At 42.3% G+C, this 22,460-nt stretch overlaps 5 protein-coding genes across 30 annotated transcripts in view; 4 read left to right on the forward strand and 1 right to left on the reverse strand.

Annotated features, from left to right (window-relative positions):
* Window positions 1-22,460, reverse strand: part of LOC112643367 (zinc finger protein 420-like) — a 642,213-nt gene that overhangs the window by 198,669 nt on the left and 421,084 nt on the right. The gene's annotated exons all lie outside the window — the stretch shown is intronic.
* LOC125754834 (zinc finger protein 345-like) overlaps window positions 1-22,460 on the forward strand; it is a 113,818-nt gene that overhangs the window by 86,184 nt on the left and 5,174 nt on the right. The gene's annotated exons all lie outside the window — the stretch shown is intronic.
* Window positions 1-22,460, forward strand: part of LOC112643408 (zinc finger protein 736-like) — a 255,589-nt gene that overhangs the window by 21,510 nt on the left and 211,619 nt on the right. The window contains exon 4 of one of the 2 annotated variants that reach the window (XR_007409777.1): window positions 2,552-2,693. The gene's annotated coding sequence lies outside the window, so the exon portion shown is untranslated. Of the gene's footprint in view, window positions 1-2,551; window positions 2,694-22,460 lie in introns of those variants that run through there. The other variant, XM_049108374.1, reaches the window with a different exon arrangement.
* Window positions 2,557-22,460, forward strand: part of LOC112643415 (KRAB domain-containing protein 5-like) — a 66,022-nt gene continuing 46,118 nt past the window's right edge. For both annotated transcript variants that reach the window (XM_049108437.1, XM_049108438.1), the window contains exon 1: window positions 2,557-2,693. The gene's annotated coding sequence lies outside the window, so the exon portion shown is untranslated. The remainder of the gene's footprint in view (window positions 2,694-22,460) is intronic.
* LOC112643370 (zinc finger protein 91-like) overlaps window positions 3,489-22,460 on the forward strand; it is a 74,944-nt gene continuing 55,972 nt past the window's right edge. Inside the window, 3 exon segments of the mRNA XM_049108101.1 lie at window positions 3,489-4,169; window positions 8,689-8,815; window positions 9,316-9,411. Of these exon segments, the coding sequence (XP_048964058.1) occupies window positions 4,155-4,169; window positions 8,689-8,815; window positions 9,316-9,411 (238 nt within the window). The 5' untranslated portion in view covers window positions 3,489-4,154.

A 22,460-nucleotide genomic window follows, 5' to 3' on the forward strand; every position in this document is an offset into this window, starting at 1 on the left:
TGCTTTCAGGGGGCCTACTCTTCCACAGATACAGACAGATTCCACTGGAGGCTAGGAAAACTGTGCTGCATGGAACTGACCCTCCCAGGCTCATGTGCATTTAATTAAAATAACACTGTTGTTTCCACCCTCACGGAATGACAGAATGGGGGAGACACTAGATATGATTCTTTTTGAAACTCCACACATGATCCTATTGGGAAGCATTTGGAGAGGCGAACAGGCCAAAAGGAGTAACCGTTCCTTTTGGTTGTTATCCAGATTTAAATCCACGTCTACTCCAGTGATCAGTTTCTGGAATTTACACTTTCTCCCTCTTGCAGCTACGCGGAGGAAAACACCCTTACACGTGGAGCTTTCCCTTATAAGTAAACAAATGTGTGTTGAAAAAGGCACCTTCTACTGGGTTTCAGAGCTTTTCCTTTGTTTCTTTAAAATAATCCTTAGGTGGGACCCCTGGGTGACTCAGGGGTTAAGTGTCTGCCTTCCCCTCAGGGTGTGATCCTGGATTCCGGAAACAAGGCCCGCATCCCGCATCTCCTGCATTGGGCTCCCTGCATGGAGTCTGCTCCTCCTCCCTCTGCCTCAGTCTCTGTCTCTCTGTGTGTCTCATGTGGATAAATAAAATCATAAAATAAAATAAACAAAACAAAATAAAATAAAATAATAAAATAAAATAAAAAATAAAATAAAATAAATAAAATTTAAAAAATAAAATAAAATAATCCTTAGGCCAAAGAGACATGTTTTGTGGTGACAAAATGCTCCCCTTCCATAGGAAAGTTTATTTTCATAAGTCCCTGCCAAATAATGTTACAAATTAAATGTACTTTTTAAATTCCCATTGATGGGACACTGCGTGGCTCAGTGGTTGAGCTTCTGCCTTCCACTCAGGGTGTGATCCCTGGGTTCTGGGATCAAGTCCTGCATCAAGCTCCCCACAGGGAGTCTGCTTCTCCCTCTGCCTATGTCTCTGCCTCTTTCTGTGTCTCTCATGCGTGAATGAAAAAAGAGAAATCTTTAAAAAAATAAGTAAATAAAAAGAAATTCCCATTGATGTAAAGTGTTGGGGTTTGGAGCCAGTTGCCAAGAAGGAATTCTTGAGACATCTTTAGTGCAGAAAGGTGGTTTTGTTAAAGCACAGGGACAGGACCCATGGGCAGGAAGAGCTGCACTGGGGTTGCAACAGGTGACTGATTATATAGTTCCAAGTTGGGAGAGAAGAAATGGCCCGTTGTTTGGAAAGGCCTGGTGTCCTGGGTCAGAGGCCATGTCCTCTTTCTCTCCAGAAATTCCTCACATATAAAAATCGCAAACACTGATTTTTCTAGTTTTGATATTTCTGCTTTATGTTAGGGACAGCATGAGCCTCCAAAGCATTTTGGAAACAAGGCTTCCAGGATGTCGACAGGGCTAGCTATTTTTTATTTTTTTAAGATTTTATTTATTGGGGATCCCTGGGTGGCGCAGCGGTTTAGCGCCTGCCTTTGTCCCAGGGCGCAATCCTGGAGACCCGGGATCGAATCCCACGTCGGGCTCCCGGTGCATGGAGCCTGTTTCTCCCTCTGCCTGTGTCTCTGCCTCTCTCTCTCACACTGTGTGCCTATCATAAATAAATAAAATTAAAAAAAAAAAGATTTTATTTATTCATGAGAGACACAGAGAGAGGGAGACATACAGACAGAGGGAGAAGCAGGCTCCCCATAGGTAGTCTGGTGTGGGACTCGAACCCGGGACTCCAGGATCACGCCTCCAGCCTAAGTCAGAGGCTCAACCGCTGAGCGACCCAGGTGTTCCAGGGCCTAGCTCCTTTGAAGGAAGGACACTTAGTACTCTTCAATAAATCCTGTCACGAGACACCTCAGATGTATATTGGTGGGCTATATGTCGGAGGAAAATTGCTAACATGTATCTTGGGAGGTAGAGATAAAGGTAGTTTCCAAAGGAATTTTTATATGTTAAAGTAAACACAAAGGAGACACTTGGGTGGCTCAGTCTGTGAAATGTCTGCCTTGGGCTCACATCATAATCTGAGGGTCCTGAGATGTAGTCTTGGATGGGGGCTCCCTGCTCAGTGGGGAATCTGCTTCTCCCTCTCCCTCTGCTTCTATCCCCAGGTCACTCGCTCTCTCTCTTTCATTATTTATAAATAAAATCTTTACAAAAATAAAAAATAGACTCATATGATGGGGGTGGGGAGAAAGGGACAGGAGGGGGTGGTGGTGGAATAATATTATTGTACAATTGTCTTTTGCCCTAAGCAAAGTGTCAACATCCAGATAGTTGAGCTCTGAGAGGAAGGTCACTCTACTTAGTTCAAGGACTTGTCAATAGGCTGCAGACATTAAGGAAATTTAATTTCTTCTTTTGCCTTTGTTTCCCACATCACCATCAGTAGTAAATGAGAATTCTAATTCCTCAATATTTTTACTAAAATTGGGTATTATCTGGGGCAGCCAGGGTGGCCTAGTGGCTTAGGGCTGCCTTAAATTTATTTTTTATAAATAAAAAAATATATTTTTGTTTAAGATTTTATTTATTTATTCATGAGAGACACACAGAGAGGCAGAGACACAGGCAGAAGGAGAAGCAGGCTCCACGCAAGGATCCCGAGGTGGGTCTCCATCCCAGGACTCCGAGATCAAGCCCTGAGCCGAAGACAGAACAACTGCTGAGTCACCCAGGTGTCCCCTGTAAGTCTACTTTAAGGTATAAAATCTATTTTAGAAGTTTCCTTTATCTCTACACCCCCCAGGATACCTGTTGCAAATCATCCTCCAAGCACATGACCCACCAATAGCCATCTAAAGGGTCTCATGACTCAGCTTTTTTTAGACGGTAATATAGTGGCCTTTCCCAACAATTGCCAGCCCCTTCAAGGTCCTGGAAACCTTGTTTCCAGAATTCCTTAGAGAGTATGCTATCCTCAAACCCCTCCCAACTACCGCTATATAATCAGCCACCCCTCACAAGATTGGGCCACCAGCTCTTCCTGCCCACGGGTCCTGTCCCTGGGCTTTAATAAAACCACCATTTAGCACCAAAGGATATCTCAAGAATTCTTTCTTGGTTGTTGGCTCTGGACCTCACCTATATTCTAAAACTTTATCAACAGGTAGTTTTGAAAATCAACATTTACCTGCTGAAGGAGAGCAATTTGTTACCCCAAAATATGTCTTTTGGCATAAGGATTATTTTAGGCTGGGTATTTTAATGCACAGACAGGGGTGCTTGGGTGGCTCAATGGATTAAGCCTCTGCCTTCTTCTGAGATCCAGAGCCCAGGGTCCTGGGATTAAGTCCTGGGTCAGGCTCCCTGCTCAGCAAGGAGCCTGGTTTTCCCTCTCTGCCATTCCCTTTGCTTGTGCTCTTTCTCACTCTCTTTCTCAAATAAATATCCAAAATCTTTTAAAAAAGAAAAAAAAAAAAACAGAGAAAGGAAAAGCTGTAAAACCCAGTACTTACTGTCTAAAGAGACATTTTGCATAAGGGAAAGGTCCGTTACTGAGTCTCTCCCTTTGTGTAGCAGGAAGAGGGAAAAGGTAAATCTCCAGAAACTCTGATCCATGGAGAAGGCCTGGATTAAAATCCGATAATAGCAGAGCCTTCGTTACCAGTCACCTCCCCAGATGTTTCCTGGACTATCAAAAAGGATCATCATTCCCCTCGGATTCCGTCAGTTGGTGTGGGTGGAAACAACAGCGTTGTATTAAGTCAGTGCTCCGGGTGATTCTAAGTGAGGCCACAGTTAAGTAGAAAGGCTTCCTTTTAATTTCTGAGAATTGAGAGCAGGCTTCGCCTTAGGAGGGGTAATGGTCTCCACTACCCGAGTCAGGAGGGTTAGGGCCACAGCACACGGGGCCTAGGCTGTAGCTGAATCTGTGAGCATCTGGGGGAGGGGAGGGCCCTGGAAGCAGAGAAGGAAAAATCAGTTCCTGATTTCCAACTGGGAGTTCACAGCTTCTCAACAGCTCCAGGCCCAAAGGACTAGGAAGTTGGGCTTTTTGTGCATTTCAAAGTCCTGCCTGCAGGGGAGCAGTTTATAGGTGGAGAGACTTGGCTGCCTTTAAAGGTGTGTTCTCCTGATGCAGCTGGGACTCCTCCACGGAGATCTTGTGAGAGAGCTCGCTAGAGGCCGAGGTGGACGGAGCAGAGATGGCGGGGTCTCAGGTAAGCCTTGTGTCCCAGCTTAGAGGCCGCAGTGCCTTTTTGGCCCGAAATTCCCTGCATTTGGAGATTGCAAGTGTTGATTCCTCCAGCTCTGATATTTCTGCCTCGTGGTTTCACTTATTGTTAAACACCTTTTCAAATCTAATACCCAAGGCTCGATCTTAGAACACTTCTCCCGCATCACCTTCTTTCCCTTCTCTCCAACGGGGCTTCCAATAAGCCACCAAAACTGTATTTATTTTTTATTTTTGAAGATTGTATTTGGGGGATGCCTGGGAGGCTCAGCGGTTTAGCGCCTGCCTTCGGCCCAGGGCTTGATCCTGGAGACCCGGGATCGAGCCCCACATCCGGCTCCCTGCATGGAGCCTGCTTCACCCTCTGCCTGTGTCTCTGCGTCTCCGTATCTCTCTCGCTCGCGCTCTCTCTCTCTGTGTATTCTCATGAATAAATAAATAAAATCTTAAAATAAAATAAAGATTGTTTTTATTCTTTCATGAGAGCCACAGAGAGAAAGGCAGAGAAATAGGTAGAGGGAGAAGCAGGTTCCATGTGGGGAGCCCGATGTGGGACTTGATCCCGGGATCACGACCTCAGCTGAAGGCAGACATCCAACCGCTGAGCCACCCAGGCATCCCAACAGTTGTACTTTAAATTACAGTTCTGCAAGCTTTGAAAATGTACCCTTGCTGACAGATCCCTAGAGAAGACATTGAGTCCAACATTCCTGGTGGTGATGGGATCCTGGGATAGCAGCCGAGGAAAGCACTTGCCCTTTAGTGGCCACCTGGATGCTTTATCAGCTCTGTGTGGGCCAGGAGTAGGAAAATGCACCAATAAATGCTATAGATATATAAGGTCCAGGATAACTCAGAATACTCTTTAAAAAGAGGAGACTTACAGTTTAGAATGTGAAAAAGATAGTGTATTTAGGGACGCCTGGGTGGCTCAGCGGTTTAGTGTTTGCCTTCAGCCCAGGGCGTGATCCTGGAGTCCCAGATTGGATTGGAGTTGCACATCGGGCTCCCTGCGTGGAGCCTGCTTCTCCTCTGTGTCTCTGCCTCTGTGTGTGTCGCATGAATAAATAAATAAAAATCTTTTTTTAAAAAAAGATACTCCATTTAAATATATATTAGGTAGGGACACCTGGGTGGCTCAGTGGTTGAGCGTCTGTCTCCGGCTCCGGGCATGGACCCGGCGTCCCAGGATGGAGTCCCACACCAGCTCCCCTCGAGGAGCCAGATTCTCCCTCTGCCTGTGTCTCTGCCTCTCTCTCTGTCTCTCATGAATAAATAATAAAATCCTTAAAAATATGTAAATATATACTAGGTATTACAAGACAGTGAAAGTATGTGACCGAAATTTGTATAAATCCACTGTATTCTCATAATTCAATTACTATTCTAAACACCTCAGGAACGACAATCCTCTTGATGAAGTTTTGGGGAAGTTTTCAACTATATTTCACCTATATCTCACTAATAAAGTTTTCACCTATATGAGGTGAAGTCCTGCGCCAACAGCCAAGAAAGAATTCTTGAGACGTCCTTTGGTGCTATATGGTGGTTCTATTAAAGCACAAGGACAGGGGCTGCGGGCAGGAAGAGTCCCCAACCTGGGCCTGTGAGGGGTGACTGATTATTTACCTGGGAGTTGGGAGGGGTTTGAGGATAGCATACTCTCTAAGGAATTCTGGAAGGAAGGTTTCCAGGACCTTGAAGGGGCTGGCAATTGTTGGGAAAAGGCCACGTATACCGTCTAATAAAACCTGAGTATGAGCCCCTTCAGATGGATAACTGTGGGTCATGTGCTGGGGGGATGATCGCCAACACCTACCTTGGGTGTCTAGAAATAAAGGACATTTCTAGAGAACTTTCAAAGGTTAAAGTAGACTTACAGCCTCCTGGGGGTCAGGCAAAGATTGCCTTTTACCCTACGCAAAGTGTGACCATCGAGACAGTTGAGTCCGGAGAGGAATGTCCCTCTGCCTGTTTCAAGGACTTGTCAATGTGCTGGCCCTGGCTCATCATTTGTCCTCAGCTAGCCCTCTGTTCCCCCATCTCTTTAGGCACTGCTACTAGTTTGTTTCCTACAGTTAATGTTACCTTCCTTTCCTTGGCTTGCTCCTCTCTGCCAGACTTCTCCCTATAAAATTCATACTTTCCTTCTTATCTTTACTAAGGATCTTAGGTTTACTGAAGGATGTGCAGAAACTATCACATTTATTTATTTATTTATTTATTTATTTTAATTTATTTATGATAGTCACAGAGAGAGAGGCAGAGACACAGGCAGAGGGAGAAGCAGGCTCCATGCACCGGGAGCCCGACGTGGGATTCGATCCCGGGTCACCCAGGGCCAAAGGCAGGCGCCAAACCGCTGCGCCACCCAGGGATCCCACTATCACATTTAAACAGGAAAATTCTGAATTTCTCTGGCTTCTAGTTTCTAATGAGAACAAAAGCAAAAGAATGTCCCCTGATAAATACTTGAGATGGGCAGAGTCTGAGAGGACTGAAGGAATTCACAACTGCCTTAATGTTGATGCTTTGTTAGAGGCCAAAAGCAACTTTTGTTTGGCAATAGCCAGACCTCCAGGATCCTGTAAGTCTTCGTTAATATATGAAAATCTCTTTAGAAACTCACCTTATCTTTGCCCCCATCTCTTTTTTTTAAAAAGATTTTATTTATTTATTCATTAGAATACACGGAGAGGAGAGAGAGAGACAGAGACACAGGCAGAGGGAAAAGCAGGCTCCACGCAGGGAGCTGACCTGGGACTGGATCCTGAGTCTCCAGGATCACGCCCTGGGCTGAAGGAGGCGCTAAACCGCTGAGCCACCGGAGCTGCCCATCTTTGCCCCCATCTTAAAAGTATATAATGATTGGCTTTTCAAAAGGATACCTCAGGTCTTTCTGCCCTCCTGTGGTCCTGTCCCTGTCTTAATAGAAACAGGATTTTGCAACAAAAATTGATCAGCATACCTTTTTGATCCTTAGCTCCAGGCTCACATCACATTAGCTTCCAATGGACAGGGAAGGCTCTCACCTTCCCGTAGTGAGATATTTACTTCTGGGAGTGAAGGCTCTCAATCAGACCTCCATCTGGTGGGTTTCAATGTTACTCCACACTTAGTGTCATAGTAGTCTTCTTTTTTTAAATTTTTTTTTATATATTTATTCCTCCGAGGCACAGAGAGAGAGGCAGAGACATGGGGAGAGGGAGAAGCAGGCTGCCTATGGGTAGCCCGATGCTGGACTCCCCCTGGGATCAGGACCTGAGACAAAGGCTGGTGCTCAATCACCTATCCACCCTAGCACCCCTAGAGTTACTTTCTATTTGCTTCTTTGTAATACAACACACACACAAGAATCACATAATTGACGTATTTCACTGTCTTAAAATCCTGAAAGATTATAGAACTACAGATAGAAACTATACCCGTGTGTGGATGTCACAGAAAGGAAACTTGATTTGCTGCCTCACAGATCACTGAGAATAACTTCCTAAGCAGAGACTCACAGAGCAAGGGGGAAAGGTTTCCTGTTGTTTAGGGTTAGGCTGGATATTTAGAAAGAAGGGCCTTGTCATCGTCTGTAGAACTGGGCGGAAACCCCACATGCATCTGAAGACAGCACTTCTACACATACTTGGGTTATATAACTGAGGTTTGTGCTCCTCCTTGCTGGAGACTTTGGTAATAAATGAGGTAAGAGACAATTTTGGTTACTCCACAGGTTACTGTTTGTTTCAACTGTAGAGGGTGAGTCAGGGGTTTAGCTCAAATTGGGCTGGTCCAGGCTGTTCCTCAGGGGGATGTAGTTCTGGAATGTTGCTGAGGTCCAGAACCTTTAGGTCAAGAATTCTTGAGAGGTCTTTGGTGCAAAAACGTGTTTGTATTAAAGATGAGGACAGGACCAATGAGTAGAAAGAGTTGCAGCTGCTGCAGCAGCCTGCTGCCTGCTGGCTCCAATTGCCCAGGGACTGTGAGGAGCAACTGATTACACATTCTGCTGTTGGGGCAAGTACAGAGTAAGGGAGTTCCAAATGGCTTTTCATATGCTAAAAAACACTCAACAGGATACAATGGCCCCGTTACTGTCAAACTAAGGTTGTTTGTCCCTCTAGGAAGGTATTCACCTTGAGAAAGTTGAGGACTTCCTCCAGGAGCTTTATACTCTGACTCAAGTATTTGTCAATGGGCTGCATTTTTCAGAGCCATTTAATGTCACATACCTTTCTTTCTGCCTTTTTTCCCCACCTCAAGATCAGTCCTTTCCTTTTGGTGGATAGTTTCTGTTTCCATCACAGGAGACTCTGCCCATGGGGTGTTTTGCCTCAAGTAAAAGATGTGGTGGATAGAGAGGTTAGTAAATGTGGGACCAAGGTTGGAGGGTACAAGCTGGTAAACACCTGAAGGTCAGGTCTTGGGGTGTAGCTGATGACACTAACTCCCTCCTCCATCACTTGGGCCATAATGAACTCTGCCTATGACCACTCGGTAATTGGTATTTATTGCAGCGACTGCTGACATTCAGGGATGTGGCCATAGAATTCTCTCAGGAGGAGTGGACATGCCTGAACCACACTCAGCGGAAACTCTACAGGGATGTGATGTTAGAGAACTACGGACACCTCCTCTTCTTGGGTGAGGATCACTCCTTCCAGATTTTCCATACCACACTCAGGGTTTCCTTCCTTCCTTTGAAGACTGTCTGTGTCTTGGAAGATTCCTCTTTGAATGACTGGAATGTGGATCTGGGCAGTAAAGGGAAAAAGTAGTGTTTTATAGACGTAGACAAAAGTCTTCAATTGCTTCCTTTCAGCTTTAATTTCCTCTTCCTCAAGGTAACATCATCACTTCTGTAGATGCGTGGGAATTCTGTACAGTGAGTGGCAGAAAATAGTACACCCCGTAACTTAAACTCCAACTTACACCTTTTATTCTTGTGTCTAGTACTTGGCTGTGGAGGACAATTCTGAACACTGGACATCTCTCCTGTGTGTTCTAAAGGGGCAGCTGGGCAACAGCCTTCAGGAAATCATTTTCTTGAATCTACAGTGTCTTTTTCTCTTCTCTACTGAGTATGAGGGTGGATTGAAAGTTAGCATCACCAACAATACGCATCCCTTTTCTCTAATAAACAGGTCTCATTGTGTCAAAGCCAGACCTGGTCTCCTTTTTGGAGCAAAAGAAGGAACCTTGGAGTGTGAAGAGAAAGAAGAGAGTAACCATCCATCCAGGTAAGTGGAAATGAATGAAGCAGATGACAGAGGTGCGGTCCACATGTGAAGGGGGAAGAGAGACCTTAAACTGTGGTGGGAGTAGTTCTCCTTGAATGGATACACTCTTGAGAAACCTAGTTTATATTTTTCTCCCTGTCACAGAGGGACATGTGCTATCCAACATTATCAAGCTCTTAGCTTCTCTAAGGATTCTCCTTCAGCTCCACTGATGGTCCATCACCTTCCACAGGGAGGGCCAGGAGACTCCCCTGGGAGTGGGAGGGTCTCCATAATCTGGGAGGTTCTCCATGGCTGTGAGGGTCCTGGGGAAGTCTCCCTGTTTCTCAGGATCCATAGACTTAGCCCTTTGGTTTTTTTGTTTTTTTTTTTTTAAGATTTTATTTATTCATGACACACACACACACACACAGACCCAGGCAGAGGGAGAAGCAGGCTCCACACAGGGAACCTGATGTGGGACTCGATCGTGGGACTCCTGGGACTCCAGGATCGCGCCCTGGGCCAAGGCAGGCGCTAAACCCAAGGCAGGCGCTAAACCGCTCAGCAACCCAGGGATCTCAGACTTAGCCCTTTGTAAGTTCTGTTTTGCCTCATGTGAGAAGCATGTGAGGGTAGTTGTGGGCATACTTGGGGTTGGTGCAGAAATCCTGGGAACACTGGAGACAGATACCACGTTTTCTGGCTTATGCATTCCAATGTTATGGAGGCTTTAATCTTGATTGTACAAAATTCACACTCAGTAATTTCATCAGATAACAAATACCTCCATAAAAAAAGAAAATCTAATTCTTTATTTCACTTTGAAAGTTAAATTTTTCTTTGTATGAACTGAAATTAGGATATAACAGTGTGTTCCATTCCTCAGTGATGAAAAAATGTAACGTATCTATTTGTATCCTAGAATTCCTACCTAAAATAATGCCATGAGGGAGCTAGAACATTTAGACCTTAGAACTTGAAGCCTATAATAAATTCTCAATTTTTACCTTCTTTCTTAATACTTGCATCATTGTATGAATTGTCTTGTATGACAGGAATTTCTTTTTATTTTGTCAAGTGTGTTTTCACTTTCTTATTAGTTATATATGAGATTCATCTGTTATTTATTAGATCAAAAGTTCTGATATGACATGGGCATGTGAGGTAGAGGGATGTCTGGGTGGCCAGTCAGTTGGTCCCAGGTCATGATCCTGGAGTCCTGGGGCTCAGCCCTCCGCAAATTGGGCTCCCTGTTCAAAGTGGGGAGTCTGCTTCTTGCTGTGCCCTTCCCCTGCTGTGCTCTCTCTCTCTCTCTCCTTCTCTTTCAAATACATGGATAAAGTCTTAAAAGAAAAAAAAGCAATAAAGTATAATTTGTATAATTCCTGTATTTTAAAGAAACCTTTCGTTCATAAATATAATTTTACTTCAGTGACAATTAGTCATTGGGGTTTTCTTCTACTTTCTTTGGAATATATCTGAATTTAATCCAAATATGTATTTTATGTATAGTGGCCTTTAGCGTATTTTGCAACTTTCTTGGTGTTTATTTAGAAATGAAGATGTTGTTTATTTCCTTGGTTCTAAGGAGTGGGATGTAGTCTTAAATCCTCTGTTCAAGGAGGGATATATTAATAAAATAATACATTTGTATAATGCCTTTTTTTAAATTTTTATTTATTTATGATAGTCACACAGAGAGAGAGAGAGAGAGGCAGAGACATAGGCAGAGGGAGAAGCAGGCTCCATGCATCAGGAGCCCGATGTGGGATTCAATCCTGGGTCTCCAGGATCGCGCCCTGGGCCAAAGGCAGGTGCTATACCACTGCACCACCCAGGGATCCATGTATAATGCCCTTTTAAGTGGTTGTTCAAATAATTTTCACTTACAGGCTTTACTGATTGATTTTAATGAATATTCTTTATAATATTGTGGTCAGTGAAAACCAGCCAATAATTCATACTTGTTTTTTATGATACATAGATGCAGTTTAAAATTAGTTTTATAGAAAGTTTCTTTGAGAAGAATTCATCTGTTTGTTGTTGTTGTTTTTTATTTTTATTTTTTGAAAGATTTTATTTATTTCTTCATGAGAGTTGGAGAGAGAGGCAGAGACACAGGCAGAGGGAGAAGCAGGCTCCATGCAGGGAGACCGATGTGGGGTTGTGGACTGGATTCCAGAACTCCAGGATTACGCCTTGGCCTGAAGACAGACGCTAAACCGCTGAGCCACCCAGGGATCCTGTATTTTAATGCATCTATTTTAATGTAGCTTTTTTAGGGCTAAATTTTGTCTTATTCTGGCTTTGTAATTCCATAACAATGTGCTTCCTTTTGTCTCGGACTTTCCACTACATTATTTAGTGGTGATTTTGGTTTTACTTGTGTATTTAGTTACACCATGACCATTTTCTTTTTCTTTTAATTTTTCCATAAGATTTTTTATCTATTCATTTGAGATAGACGGAAAGAGCAAATGAGAGCATAGCACAGGGGAGGACCAGAGGGAAAGGGGGAAGGAGAGTCCGCGCTGAGCAGGGAGCCTGACCTGGGCTCAATCCCAGGACCCTCTGATCAGGATGTGAGCTGAAAGCAGACACAGAACCGACTGAGCCATCCAGGTGCCCCAAGGATGACAGTTTTCAAGTACAGAGTTCAGAGACCATCTGAAGGATTGTGACCATGATCTGAACCGAAATTAAGAGTCCAATGCCTAACGTGATTCCTTCCTCTGCTTCAGCTCTGTAGTCTCTTTCTTGTTTGAACAAACACTCACCCTTTGTCTGAGCAGCCACCACAATGCATCCAGAGGGTGCTGTCGTTCCCTCTGCCTCCATGTCATGTGTGACAGAAACAAGTCCCTCAGGCAGCAGCCAAGAATCCATATCCCTGAACCTACAGGTCACTTGTTTCTTTCTCTCCTGAGGAGAGGTAAGAGTTATTTCACAGGGTGGCCTTTAATTGTCAGGGAGGGTGAGCAGCTGCTGTTGTGGACAAGTGTCACAAACTTTCTTAGTGTCTTTGTGGCTCTTCATCTTTACCTGCCTGGGGGTGTTGTGTTTTCCTCACTGGCTTCTGGCGCACTAAAAAAAAGTAATTTGGTCCATTTTTGTTGTCATGGTAGAGCAAATCCTGGTGGTTCCTAAGTCTCCAGATTCATCTAAAGTGCTATACTGGGTATTAATTTACACATTAGCATTTTAACATATATGCATGTATGTGCACTAAGTGGGATGTCTTATTTTAAATATTTTAGTTGTGGAGATGCCTGGGTGGCTCAGCGGTTGAGCGCCTGCCAACAGCCCAGGGCATGACCATGAGTCCCAGGATTGAGGACCACATTTTGGTCCCTGAATGGAGCCTGCTTCTCCCTCTGCCTGTGTCTCTACCTCTTCTGTGTGTGTCTTTCATGAATAAATATGTAAATCTTAAGAAAATAAATAATAAATCTTTTAATTGTGTTTTTCCATAGCACAGTAGGCTTGTTGGCCAAGACAGGCAAAGAAGATTCATTCCATAGAGTGATAAGGGATGATGTGGAATCTGTAGACCTAAGTATTTATGCTTAATGAATGACTGGGATGGATGGGGTCGTGGAGGGCAGGAGGGATGTGATGATGGATATAAGCATACTGGGACAGTTGCCCATAATGGAGTCTTCACTGCCAGAAGAGATCAGAGATATAAAACAATTGTTGGAGAATCCCACTTTAATTCAGTTATATTTGCAGAATGATGTTTTGAGTGCAAGCACCCACATCCACTTTTAAACCTACATATTTTCTGGGGATCCCTGGGTGGCGCAGCGGTTTGGCGCCTGCCTTTGGCCCAGGGCGCGATCCTGGAGACCCGGGATCGAGTCCCACGTCGGGCTCCCGGTGCATGGAGCCTGCTTCTCCCTCTGCCTGTGTCTTTGCCTCTCTCTCTCTCTCTCTCTCTCTCTCTCGAATAAATAAATAAAATATAAAAAAAAAATAAAAATAAAAATAAAAATAAATAAACCTACATATTTTCTGAAAGGACATTTGGAAATTTTGGAAAGTGACCTAGTCCAAAGTAAAGAAATTACTTTGAATGAAAATAATCATTCAAACCATTTCAAATATAAAGTTGTATAAATCTGCACTGAAATATTTCTGAAAGTCAAACATTTAAAAATTAAGAAAAATTTCTAAATGTGATTGATTTGAGAAATCCTTTTCAGTGGATTCATTGTTCTCCCACCAGCATGTAATCCTTCCTTATTCCAAAGTCTCTAATTTTGATAAACACAGGATGGTCTTTATCCAAATATCACTATACAGTAGTTGCCACATAATACCTAATTTGATACAAGTATTCATGTGTTCAGAACTTTGGAAGATCTTTAGTGAGGACTTTACCTTCCATAATTACAGAGGTATTTATTTTTTTAAAAAGATGCTATTTATTTGAGACAGAGCACAAGCAGGCAGAGCCCGTGGGAGGGGATGCTGACAGAGAGGAAGAAGGAGACTCTCCTGAAGAGCAGGGAGCCTGGTGGCAGGGCTTGATTTCAGGAACCCGGGATCATGACCCTAGCTGAAGGCAGATGCTTAACCAACTGAGCCACCCCGGTGCCCATACAGAGAACCAGAATAAAAGTAATAAAGGTGGGAAAGTCTAATAAAGCTCAAATCTCATTGTATATCCTGTACCCTCGCTGGAGAAAAGACTTCCAAATGTAGCAACTAGAGCAAAGCTTTTAAGTTGTGTTCAGCACTCAATAGCAGAGATTTTACAATAAGAAGAAACCTTACTAATGTCTAAAATGTGGCAAAGCCTTTAACTACCACCCTAAGCTTAACAACCTAACATAAGACATAATGAGGGGATGGCTGACAAATGTACAATAAAATTGGACAAAAACGTTATGCGAAACTACAAACTTTGTGAACAAAGAGGAGCATAGTGGAGCAGAGGGTGCATAGTGAGGGGAAGCCCTTAAACGTAAAGAATGTTCAAGGCATTTAATTCATAACCAGAATTATTCAACATGAGGTAATGCATCCTGTGGATAACATAGAGTTGTTAAGAATAGTGTCCACATCTATGCCTGGAACTGCACTCTTATTGAACATCAGTAAGATAACAAAGCGTACTGGGCAGAAACCATAGAAATATGGGATCCCTGGGTGACTGAGCAGTTTAGCACCTGCCTTTGGCCCAGGGCATGATCCTGGAGTCCTGGGATGGAGTCCCACACCAGGCTCCCTGAATGGAGCCTGCTTCTCCCTCTGCCTGTGTCTCTGCCTCTCTCTGTGTGTCTCTCATGAATAAATAAATAAAATCTTAAAAAAAAAAAAAGAAATGTAAAATTGATGCAAGACCTTTGGCTTTACTACATACTTCAGAAAAGAAACATCTTTATGAAGGATAAAAACATTAAGGACATAAAAAATTGGTAAGTTGTGAGATGGAAAGGAAATCTAAATAACATCAGAATTCACAGAAGAAAGCAGTAAGTCAATATCCCTTTTCAGGCATGATCTGAAATCCAAGTATTTATTATAGAGAAAAATCCAAAGTTAAAACACACAGATCACTCACATCTTAGCCTTGGACAATGCAACTGTTAGGGGCACCACCTCTTTACAATTGAAAACCTGTGTGGGTCAGCCTCGGTGTGTCACAGGTGTTTAAGCTCCTCCTGCAGCCCATGACGTGATCCTGGAGACCCTGGATCAAGTCCCATGTCAGGTTCTCTGCATGGAGACTGCTTCTCCCTCTGCCTGTGTCTCTGCCTCTCTCTCTCTCTCTCCATCTCTATGAATAAATAAATAAATCTTTAAGAAAAGAAAAGCAAACCTGTGTGTATCTTTTGAGTGCCCCAAATTGAAAACCACACCTGTTTTGTCATGGAAATAACCTGTTGTTGACCTCAGAAGCCTCACCTGGAACATAAACAGTCAATCATCGCAGTTTTTGGTATGTATTCCTGTATTATATATGGTATTTTTTATAGTAATGTTAGCTTGAGAATAGAAAATCTTAAGGTGAAGACAAAACACATTGTACTGTACTGTATTCATGTATTGTTACATATATATGGACCTCCGCTGTTGAAACCCGGTATTCAGCGGTCCTCTGTATCTGTTAATATCCCTGTCAGGATGGAGAGGAGATGGTTGTCTGAAGAGAGATTATTATTTTCGGTGTGTCTCCTGTTTTCTTTTGACCATATTTGACATTTTTGCATGGCAGATGTTAATTTTACTCTGAAATCCTCTCATCCCAAGGCTTTATCGTTTGTGTACATGTAAGATGATTTGGTGGCTGCTGTCTCACAGACATGCAGGGCTCTGGTATGAGGGGGACTTCATTCCTACCTACTTTAACATGGAAGATTAAGGACATTATAATGTACAATTAATGAAGAAAGTCCACATGGAGATGCTGCTTGTGGCTGACCTGTAAGTGTGATCGAAGTCCCGATGAAGTAAGTGTCCAGGGCACCTTTCCTTGCATTAATGTACCACAGAGAAACAGTCTGAATTTTATTTTTTTTTTTTATTTTTTTTTATTATTTTTTTTTTATTGGTGTTCAATTTACTAACATACAGAATAACACCCAGTGCCCGTCACCCATTCACTCCCACCCCCCGCCCTCCTCCCCTTCCACCACCCCCAGTTCGTTTCCCAGAGTTAGCAGTCTTTACATTCTGTCTCCCTTTCTGATATTTCCCACACATTTCTTCTCCCTTCCCTTATTTTCCCTTTCACTATTATTTATATTCCCCAAATGAATGAGAACATATAATGTTTGTCCTTCTCCGACTGACATACTTCACTCAGCATAATACCCTCCAGTTCCATCCACGTTGAAGCAAATGGTGGGTATTTGTCATTTCTAATAGCTGAGTAATATTCCATTGTATACATAAACCACATCTTCTTTATCCATTCATCTTTCGTTGGACACCGAGGCTCCTTCCACAGTTTGGCTATCGTGGCCATTGCTGCTAGAAACATCGGGGTGCAGGTGTCCCGGCGTTTCATTGCATTTGTATCTTTGGGGTAAATCCCCAACAGTGGAGTCTGAATTTTAAATAGTGTTTCCATTTGCATTTTAAGCAGAATAGAGTGGTAGTTTATTAAAAGCTGGATGTATCTTCAGGATAGCAATTGATCCAAGTCAAGAATATTAGTTATGCAGTTGAAATAACGAGATGTTCACAGGTACCTGAGGGATGTATAACTTACTCTTCCGTAACCTGTATTTTTTAAATATTTTATTTACTTATTCATGAAAGACACAGAGGCAGAGACACAGGCAGAGGGAGAAGGAGGCTGCATGCAGGGATCACGTCCTGAGCTGGAGGCAAACACCCAACCACTGAGCCACCCAGGTGCCTCCCATAACCTGTATTAATGTCTTGTATGAATTTCATAACTAACTTGAAAAAATATTTAAATAAGTTCCAATTCACTTTCATCTGGATTCCATTCATTGTACAATGTGAACGGACTGTATTTGGGGAGATCTCAGGAAGCTCAAGGAGAGTATTGAGAGAAGGCAGAGACAGAACTGCGGGAAGCTGAGAAAGACAGAGTCAAATTCATTTATGAATAAAGATTTGTGTTATGCACATTGTGTGTTTGCACGTCTGTCAGAATATTGTACATGACTGTAAGCAGAGCTTTTTTTTTTTTTTCCAAAAAAAGGTTTTATTTATTCATTTATTTGAGAGAGTGACAGAGAGAGAGAGCATGAACAGGGAGGAGAGGGAGAAGCAGACACCCCACTGAGCAGAGAGCCCAAGGTGAGGCTCCATCCTAGGACTCTGGGACCATGACCTGAGCCCAAGGCAGACCCTTAACTGACTGAGCCATCCAGGAACCCCAAATAGAGCATTTGTAGGAATGACTTACCTGTGGATAACTCAGGGATGAGCTGTGACTTAGTTCCTGCAGAGGTCCAATTTATCCCATAACAGAATCACCAGGAGCACTTGTAAACCTTAGATTGCCGTGTCTATCTCCACATTACCATGTCAGTACTTCTAGGGTACATTCCCCAAATTTCCTTTCTTACACTTTCTCAGGTACCTGTCCAGGGAACCCATTCTGAGAACCAATGACTAGAAGCAGATGTCTATAAGATCCCAGATTCTGGGATCCCTGGGTGGCGCAGTGGTTTGGTGCCTGCCTTTGGCCCAGGGCGCGATCCTGGAGACCCGGGATCGAATCCCATGTGGGGCTCCAGGTGCATGGAGCCTGCTTCTCCCTCTGCCTATGTCTCTGCCTCTCTCTCTCTCTCTCTGTGACTATCATAAATAAATAAATAAAATTAAAAAAAAAAAAAGATCCCAGATTCCCCCAGGGAACCCCTTGAGGCCAGACCTATGTGGGCACCCAACAATCAGCTTGACATTTGGGGAATGCTGGGTGCCCACCATGGGCTCTCTCTCATGGTGGAACAATTGTAGTTCCAGCTGGCCCCTCATGGTGGAGCGCTGTGCTGGCCCCAGGGAAGGCGCATTGTGGTCAGACTAAAATTGTTCGTCTTACCCTTCTAATGTCCCCCTTGTCTCTGTGGTCCAAGGGGTGATTCAGTCTCACTCTTGAGTACTGAGAGTTGCCTAGTGATGTCTATCTCAGAAGTACTGAGGTGGAACTACCTGCTTCACCATGTTGATGATGTCATCCCTCTGTGATAAGTATTTTTTTAATGTCTCCAGCTAAAAATAAATGTTTCCCTATGTACATGTATGTATATCTGTGTATGTTTATATGTGTGTGTACAAATATGCACACAAATATAGGTTATGCTTATTCTCCATGAAATGCATTATTGAAATCCTGTACATCTAGATCTTCAAAAATAAAACTACTAATAGTGACCAACTCCTTTGGCGTTAAAGGTTATTCAATAGGATTTTTATTTTGCCATGCCACTTGTTTGGTTGTTTATCACTACACAGCATTTGTTCCATTTACTTTTTTTCAATTTTACCCTCATGTTTTAGTTCTATCTCCAGAAAATTCCAGTGGAATATATTCGATCAATGTTTAGTGTCACCAGGAACATTTGGTTTATTTGTGTTTAATATCTTTTTTTTTTTTTTTTAATTTATGATAGTCACACAGAGAGAGGGAGAGGCAGAGACACAGGCAGAGGGAGAAGCAGGCTCCATGCACCAGGAGCCCGACGTGGGATTCGATCCCGGATCTCCGGGATCACGCCCTGGGTCAAAGGCAGGCGCCAAACCACTGCGCCACCCAGGGATCCCTGTGTTTAATATCTTAATGAAGATATTGGGGTTTGGCTATACTACATTTTTTGTCTTTCCTAAATGCTCCCTGTTTTTTTATTCCTTTCTTGTGTTCCTATATCCATTTTAAGAAAATAATTGTACACTTTCTTTTTTTTTCTGTGAACTATGTATATCAGTACCATATTGCTTGAGCTAGAAACTAAAGCATTCTTTGAAAATCTAGTCCTTCCTACATTTAATTTCACCTTGTCAATATATCTACTTTATGACACTTCTCTTTTTACATCTAGTTTTTTTCGGGAGGTTTTTAGAATTTTTAAATTTTAAATTTTATTTTTATTTATTTTTAATATTAGCAGGTCAACATTTTTAGGACCCCATTTCTGAGCAATTTCTCCCCTAACACAAGGCTCAAACTCCCAAATCAAAGTTGCATGTTCCACAAACTGAGCCAGAGAATTTCCCCATGTTGAATATTTTTTTGAAGTAAAGTCACATATATAGAACGTATGTTAACAGCTCAATTGAATTTCACAAACTAAGCACATCTCTATAAACTGTTGATGTCAAGAAACAATATTTGACCTCAAAAAAGATATTACTTGACCTCTGCAATTCCTTTTATTTCCTTGGTACCTTTCCACAAGGCTCAGCACTCTTTTAACGCGGAAAGCCATAGATCGCTGTCCTCGTTTTTGTACTTTATATAAATGTAATCAGGCAGTGGGAACTCTTGTATTTGGCTTTTTTGTATCTATGCTTGTGAATTGATCTGTATTCCTTCATGTTATTGTGCATCATTCTTTAGAATGGATCCATCCGACTCCATTGTGTGAATATCAATTGATACATCATTTTGTGGCTAATGGAGGGGAATGGTTTTCAGTGCAGGACTGTCATGATAGTACTGGCTTGTAAGTCTATAATTTATCTTTTAGTGGAACATACACACATATCTGCTGGTTATATATGTGAGATCAAATTGTTAGTAAACATGTTTAATCATATTCAGCTTTAATAGATACTCCCAAATACTTAAGATTTTATTTATTTATTCATGGAGACATAGAGAGAGGGGCAGAGACACAGGTAGAGGGAGAAGCAGGTTCACCCGGGGAGCCTGATGCAGGACTTGATCCCAGGACCCCAGAATCACAACCTGAACCAAAGGGAGAACCTGGTCTCCCCATCCACACGCTCTCTAAAACTTAGTAGTTTATGTCATTCTCTCTATCTCTCTTTTTTAAAGATTTTATTTATTTATTCATGAGAGACAGAGAGAGAGGCAGAGACACAAACAGAGGGAGGAGCAGGCTCCATGCAGGTACCCCAATGCAGGTCTCTATCCCCGGACCCTGGGATCATGCCTGGAGCCAAAGGCAGGCACTCAACCGCTGAGCCACCCAGGCATCCCCCAAGTGGTCATTTTATCTGCTTTTTTATTACTGTTACTATGGAGTTGGGCATTAACCTTTTGATAATCTTTTTTTCAAAGTATCTGCTGGGTTATTGAGCCTATTTCTTCTGTTTTGGTATTTTTTTCTTTAGGCTTTATAGATATATATTATGAGAATGAGTCCTTTTTTCCTTCTCTCACTCTATTTCTCTCTCTTGAGCTTATGATGCAGAGAAGTTCTTAATGTAATCCAATTTGTGATTTTAACATTTATGGTTGGTGGTTTTTATCATTTTTAGAAATTTTCTCATATACTCAGGCCACAGAGATAGACCCTTTGTCTTTTTCTGAAAACATCATAATGATCTATATAATATCAATCAGAAATGTATTAAGTCATCGTTCTCTAGTTTGTGTAGTGACTGAGGTTTTCTGGTTTTTCCTTTTTTCTCAACATGGCTAACAAGTTGAAATGTATTCTGAACGTGTTTTATTGTGGTTTCTTTTCATGCTTTCATTAGTGGCTAAGGTTCAGGAAGATAATGCTCTCTGCTTTCAAGATACTGGGGTTCCCTATGCTCAGGGTCTCATAGATGCGACACAAACCCACTGCATATGCAGCATCTACATGTGTGAAATGGGGATTTGGAGCTGGCAAGTGAAATTAGCGTGATCAAGATGTTTGTGGTGTTTCATGAACCCTAAGATCCTTGGACTTGAATCTGAGAGTCCTCTGTCTTCGGCTAGCATTGGAAAATTGTTACAGGCAAGCTTGTTCCACTATAGAATATGTGGAACATGGAATTTTTATACTTCTTGGGATTATACATGGGTTTATTTGAAATGAAGTTGATGGGCACCTGGGTGGCTCAGTCACTGAGCCTCTGCCTCCGCTCAGGTTGGAATCTCAGGTTCTGGGATCGATCCCCCTCAGGGAGCCTGCTTCTCCCTCAGCCTTTCTCTCTGCCTCTCTCTGTGTGTCTCTCATGAATAAATAAACAAAATCTTAAAAAATAAAAACATGAAATTGATATTTATGCGTCTGTTTCTGCTTTTTATTTGTTTGTTCACTTTTTTTTTTAGCCTGAACCTATAAGTGAAATCATATGTTATTTGCTTTTATTTGCCTGACTTATCAGCACAGTACTTTCTAGGTCTATTTACATTGTCCAGCACAATACCTCCTTGGTCTCTTTTCATTCATTGTCATCAATGGCTAGAAACCACAAAAATGACAGAAACAGACCCACTCCAAAAACAAAACAGAACTGCTGCTTTCTGGAGTGGAATGGAGAGGGATGATGGGCCCAACTGGATAAAGGGGAATGGAAGGTTTAGGCTTTCAGTTATAGAATCGATAAATCATGAGGCTAAAGGATATAGCAGAGGGGATATGGTCAGTGGTATTGTAATCTGGTTCTATGGTGCTAGGTACTGGCTACACTTGGATGGAAAAACATTTATGTTGCAAATGGATGTCAAAAGAAAGCCAGAGTAGCAACACCTGGCTATCAAACAAGCTAGACTATTTTGTTCTTGTTCGATGTTTATCCTGCTTTGGTACCAGGGTAATGCTGGGCCTCATAGGATGATGTTGAATATGTTCTGTCCATTCCACTATTTGTAAGATTTTGATGGATTGTCATTAATTATTATTTTATTTTATTTTATTTTTTTAATACATGATGATGTTTTTTTTTTTTTTTTTTTTTTTTTATTTATGATAGTTACAGAGAGAGAGAGAGGCAGAGACACAGGCAGAGGGAGAAGCAGGCTCCATGCACCAGGAACCCGATGTGGGATTCGATCCCGGGTCTCCAGGATCGCGCCCTGGGCCAAAGGCAGGCGCCAAACCGCTGCGCCACCCAGGGATCCCTAATTATTATTTTAATGTTCGGATTGTCATTAATTATAATTTTAATGTTCGGTAGAACTGACCAGCTAAGGTATGTGGTCCTGGGTTTTTTTTCTAAGTTACCTGATTTGTTTGTATATAATTGTTCACACAATCTATTATCACACTATGTATTTCTGTAGTTATCGGATGTGTTTTCTGTCCCATTTCTTGTTTTAATTTTTGAGACTTCTCTCCTTTTTTCTTAGTTAATGTAGTTAAAATTTTGATTATTTTTTGGAAAATCTGGGCATTGATGTCAATGTTATGTTACTGTTTATTATGGTCTCTATCTCTGATTTTTCTTTGTTAGTTTCTTTCTCTACTGGATCACAGCTAAATTTCTTCTTTTTCTAGTTCCTTGTCTTGTAACATTCAGAAGAAAAGTTGTGGGTGTCTAGGTGGCTCAGTCGGTTACGCATCTGACTCTTAATCTCAGCTTAGGTCTCCATCTCAGGGTCTTGGGTTCAGGATCCAGTTAGCCAGTTAGGCTTCATGTTAGGTATGGAACCTACTATAATAAAGAAATGAATAAATTAA

Source organism: Canis lupus, chromosome 1 (genome assembly GCF_003254725.2).
Source record: "Canis lupus dingo isolate Sandy chromosome 1, ASM325472v2, whole genome shotgun sequence".
Taxonomy (NCBI): domain Eukaryota; kingdom Metazoa; phylum Chordata; class Mammalia; order Carnivora; family Canidae; genus Canis; species Canis lupus.